The sequence below is a fragment of the Geospiza fortis genome, unplaced genomic scaffold, assembly GCF_000277835.1.
Source record: "Geospiza fortis unplaced genomic scaffold, GeoFor_1.0 scaffold1, whole genome shotgun sequence".
Taxonomy (NCBI): domain Eukaryota; kingdom Metazoa; phylum Chordata; class Aves; order Passeriformes; family Thraupidae; genus Geospiza; species Geospiza fortis.
Window position 1 is genome coordinate 7,807,935 of NW_005054320.1, and position 4,435 is coordinate 7,812,369.

Here is a 4,435-nt window from a genome sequence, read left to right on the forward strand (position 1 = left end):
CCTGCAGCCCCCCACCAAAAGGGCTCTCGGTGGATCGTGTGTCCATGGCGGCCCCGGGGATGTGACCTTCTCATGCCGGGCCGAGGAGTAACCGGATCCCCGGGGCTCTCAGTAAATTTAGCGATTGACCTTTCTGGGGCGGGGGTCGCTCTTAATCTTTAACCGGGGTGCCTTGGCCTTTGGACGAGCTGCAGGACTCCCTCCCGCCCTCACGGGCAGGGAGCAGCCGATGATCCGAGGGAAGGCTGCCAAGGACTGCCTCCCGTGCCCAGCTGGGCTGGTTCTCTGTTGCACCTCCTCACCCTTGTCTTTTTCTCTCCAGATTTGGCCGTATCGGCCGCCTGGTTACCCGGGCTGCCGTCCTCTCTGGCAAAGTCCAAGTGGTGGCCATCAACGATCCCTTCATTGATCTGAACTACATGGTGAGTTGCTTTGCAGTGCCCCCTCTGGGCCTTTGTGAGTAGGGCTCCTCTGGATCTGTTCTGGTAACTTCCCAGGGTGTTAAAGGATGATGGCAGCCTGGGTGCCTGACCTTCCACTCCCCCTCTCTTAGGTTTACATGTTCAAATATGACTCTACTCATGGCCACTTCCGGGGCACTGTCAAGGCTGAGAATGGGAAACTTGTCATCAATGGGAATGCTATCACCATTTTCCAGGAGTAAGTATCTCTTTCCCAGTTGCCCCTCTGGAGATTGAAAGCAGGTGTCTCATAGAGCAGCTTGTAAAATTTTGTCCTTCCTTAGGCGTGACCCCAGCAACATCAAGTGGGCAGATGCCGGTGCTGAATATGTTGTGGAGTCTACTGGTGTCTTCACCACCATGGAGAAGGCTGGGGTGAGTATGCCACAGAGTCACAGGAGAGAAGGGATAGGGCTGCTTTCTGCCTGTTGGGCATGCCATCATGTACAGCGCTGCTCAGGATGGGGCTGTGAAGGAGAAGAGATCTGAAGAAGCAAGCTTGGAAGGATCCTGAGTTATGTAATCTCTTATCTCTCTCTCTGTCCAGGCTCACCTGAAGGGTGGTGCCAAGCGTGTGATCATCTCTGCCCCCTCTGCTGATGCTCCCATGTTCGTGATGGGTGTCAACCATGAGAAGTATGACAAGTCTCTGAAAATTGTCAGGTAAGGAGAGAGGAGCGTGCTTTCTGGTCTGCAGCGCTCAGCAGCTGCCAGGGGTCTCACTTCACTTCAGTGGAAGTGTTGCCTCTGGCTGATGTGCCTTTATCTCTCTACCCCAGCAATGCTTCCTGCACTACTAACTGCCTGGCGCCCTTGGCCAAGGTCATCCATGACAACTTCGGCATTGTGGAGGGTCTCATGGTAGGTCTGCAGCTTGGTGCTGAGGAGGGTGACCTGCTACAGATGCCCTTGTGTGAGAGGGAAAGCATCTGTACTCCCTGTGTCACCTGGGATGCTCTGGAGAGTGCTGGCTGTGTTCTTACTCCTGTGCTCTTTCTTCAGACCACTGTCCATGCCATCACAGCCACACAGAAGACAGTGGATGGCCCCTCTGGGAAGCTTTGGAGAGATGGCAGAGGTGCTGCTCAGAACATTATCCCAGCATCTACTGGAGCTGCTAAGGCTGTGGGAAAAGTCATTCCTGAGCTCAATGGGTGAGTGTTGTCCCTTCTCAGGTGACAGGAGGAGGCCAAACATTCCTAGGCTGGCAGAGGAGTGGCAGATGCTGTTCCTTACTGACTCATGTATCTCACAGGAAACTTACTGGAATGGCTTTCCGTGTGCCAACCCCTAATGTCTCTGTTGTGGACCTGACCTGCCGTCTGGAGAAGCCAGTAAGTGTTGTGGATGAGGTCCTAACAACTTCCAGATGTACCCCTGCTTCCTCTAAGCTCTGTATTGCACCTGGAATTGCCCTTTCTGTACCCATCTTGTCCTGAAGATGTGATCTTTGAGAAAAGAGCACCTGCTGGGGTGTTCCCATCTGTGTCTCCTCCCTGCCCTGTCCCCGGTGGACATTTTGTGTGAGTTGCGATCTGATGATGTTGAATCTGTATCTCCTCAGGCCAAGTACGATGACATCAAGAGGGTAGTGAAGGCTGCTGCTGATGGGCCCCTGAAGGGCATCCTGGCGTACACAGAGGACCAGGTGAGCAGTGCCTGCTCTCTCGGCCTGCGCTTATTGGCTCTTGCCTCATCTTTCCAAAAGGCTGTTGGCAGCAGCTTTGCCAGGATCCTGGTTTGTGCACTTAGAGACTGGGTAGCCTTATGCATTACAATTTGTTGTGTTTCAGGTTGTCTCCTGTGACTTCAATGGTGATAGCCATTCCTCCACCTTTGATGCGGGTGCTGGCATTGCACTGAACGACCATTTTGTCAAGCTGGTTTCCTGGTAGGTGCAGCCCTGGGGGACGTGGGGGTTGGCACAGACAGGTTACAGACTTGGGTGTCCTCTTGGTTACCACTGGTGATCCGGGTGGATACACAGACCTCCAGTCTCACCGTGGAGTGAGATTGCTTCTTACCTGAAATTACTGCCTCCTTCCCCCCAGAGGGTAGATGGTAGTTCAGTTGTGTGGGATGGGGGCAGAGGAGCAGGAAGAATGGAAGAAGGGGTGCAAGAAATGGGTCAGCCCTGACATGCTTGTTTTCTGTCCCCAGGTATGATAATGAATATGGATACAGCAACCGTGTTGTGGACTTGATGGTCCACATGGCATCCCAGGAGTAAGCTGAGCACACAGCCCCCCCTGCTGCCTAGGGAAGCAGGACTCTCCTTTGTTGGAGCCCCTGCCCTTGTTCACCACCGCTTAGCTCTGCATCCTGCAGTGAGAGGCCAGTTCTGTTCCCTTGTCTCCCCCACTCCTCCAACTTCTCCCCGAGCCTGGGGGAGGTGGAGAGGCTGATAGAAACTGATCTGTTTGTGTACCACCTTACATCAATAAAAGTGATCACCATCTGAAAAGCCTTGTCTGTCAGTCTGTCAGGGGGAGATGGGAGGAGGCAGGGGGTGCATGTATGTAATGAGCAGCTGCAGGCGCCTGCATGGTACAGTCTCTGCCAGCTGCCATGAGAAGCTGGGGAGTGCAGCCTGCTGAGCTGCTTGTTCCACGTGGGAGAGCCCAGAGTCCAGCCCAGGAGCCAAAACAAGGTGTGGGTGGTGCAGGGCTGTGCTCCACAGCAGGACTCTGCGCGGTAGGATGGGAAGTGGCTCTGGATTTGCTTGTCTGATGGGCGCATGCAGAAAAATAGTGCTGAGCAGATGACTCATGCATTTGGTTTGGTAAAGGGGCACAAGAAACAAATTCTCCTTCCCCTGCCTCAGCAGGGGATAAGGAAGATACTTGCTGGTGTTAAAAGGCGGATATTTCACTTGCTTTTACCTTTTGAAATGAATTGGCTTTGCCCCAGGGGAAATGGCTGCCTAGGGACGTGTGGGATGCCATCGTTGGCATGGTGGTGGCCAGTCTTAATTCTGGCTTAATTCTGTGCGTAAGGAGGGGCAGCTGCAGTTAAGCTGCTGAGCAGCAAATCTCTGCAAGGTGAGTGTCAGCCCTCTGCCTCCCTGCATTAGTTCTGGAAGCATGAATGCCGCTGGGCAGCGAGGGAGCCTTCCATGACCTGTGAGCACCAGGACAGATAAGCAATGCACTGCACAAAATCACGTGGACCTCCCATTTTTAGCAGCTTAATTTAGCATCTCAGGGCTGATGTGTTCTCTCCCTGGCAGGCATGGTTGGAGCTGTTGTCCAGACCCCAAGTGCTTTAGACCCTGATCTGGATGCTGCAAGGACGTAAGCTGGAGGATTTAAACTCTCAGGATCAAGGTATGCTGGACACAGTTTCCCAGAGCTGCTTATCTCCAGCAGTTGGGCTGTGTAAGAATGAAATGTTTGCTGGACTAGAGGGCGATGACTCAAAGTTATTTTGCAAAGAGAAGAGGTTGAATAATCTGCCTCTGGATAGGAACTGGGATTCTGAGCAGCTTGTTAGCCCTAGGACAGCAGAAATACTTGGATTACACCAGAAATGGCCCTGTTATTGGAGCTTTAGGTAACTCTGGTGTCAAACGGGAGCTGCCTGGTGCTGGAGCTCACTGGAGGCAGCCCTCCCATGGAGCTGGCTTTCTGCTGGGGGGGCTGTGTAGCCTGGAGACCTGCCAAGATTACAAATGAGTCTTGGGCTGGTCCCATCCTGCCCTTGATTGCTGTGCCTGGGTGCTTTGAATGGCTGTGCTGTGTGCTGCTGCCTGCATATTGTGTGCATGCCAGTCAGAGCCTCGCTTGATAATCTGGAAGTGCAGAGAGGCTACTGAAACATCTAAAGGGGGGAAGGATGTCCTCTTTTCCCATGTAAAGCATATTTTGAACTGGGTTAAGAGCTGGAACATTTATACAAGTCAAAAATTTCTCCTAAAAAGCCTTATGTTTCTTACGTGAGATAAGACTACCTGAAAATTCTAGAGCAAAGAATTC

The 4,435-nt window shown here is 52.8% G+C and overlaps 1 protein-coding gene across 1 annotated transcript; it reads left to right on the plus strand.

The window, feature by feature from the left end:
* Nucleotides 1–233: 233 nt before the first annotated feature.
* On the plus strand, nucleotides 234–2,925 carry GAPDH (glyceraldehyde-3-phosphate dehydrogenase; the record flags this gene model as incomplete). The annotated part of the gene is made up of 10 exons (XM_031056714.1): nucleotides 234–422; nucleotides 554–660; nucleotides 746–836; nucleotides 1,009–1,124; nucleotides 1,241–1,322; nucleotides 1,464–1,615; nucleotides 1,717–1,795; nucleotides 2,026–2,109; nucleotides 2,255–2,352; nucleotides 2,622–2,925. Coding segments are annotated over 10 exons (1,068 nt in total), but the record flags the coding sequence as incomplete, so codon positions are not given.
* Between the last annotated feature and the right edge of the window lie 1,510 nt (nucleotides 2,926–4,435).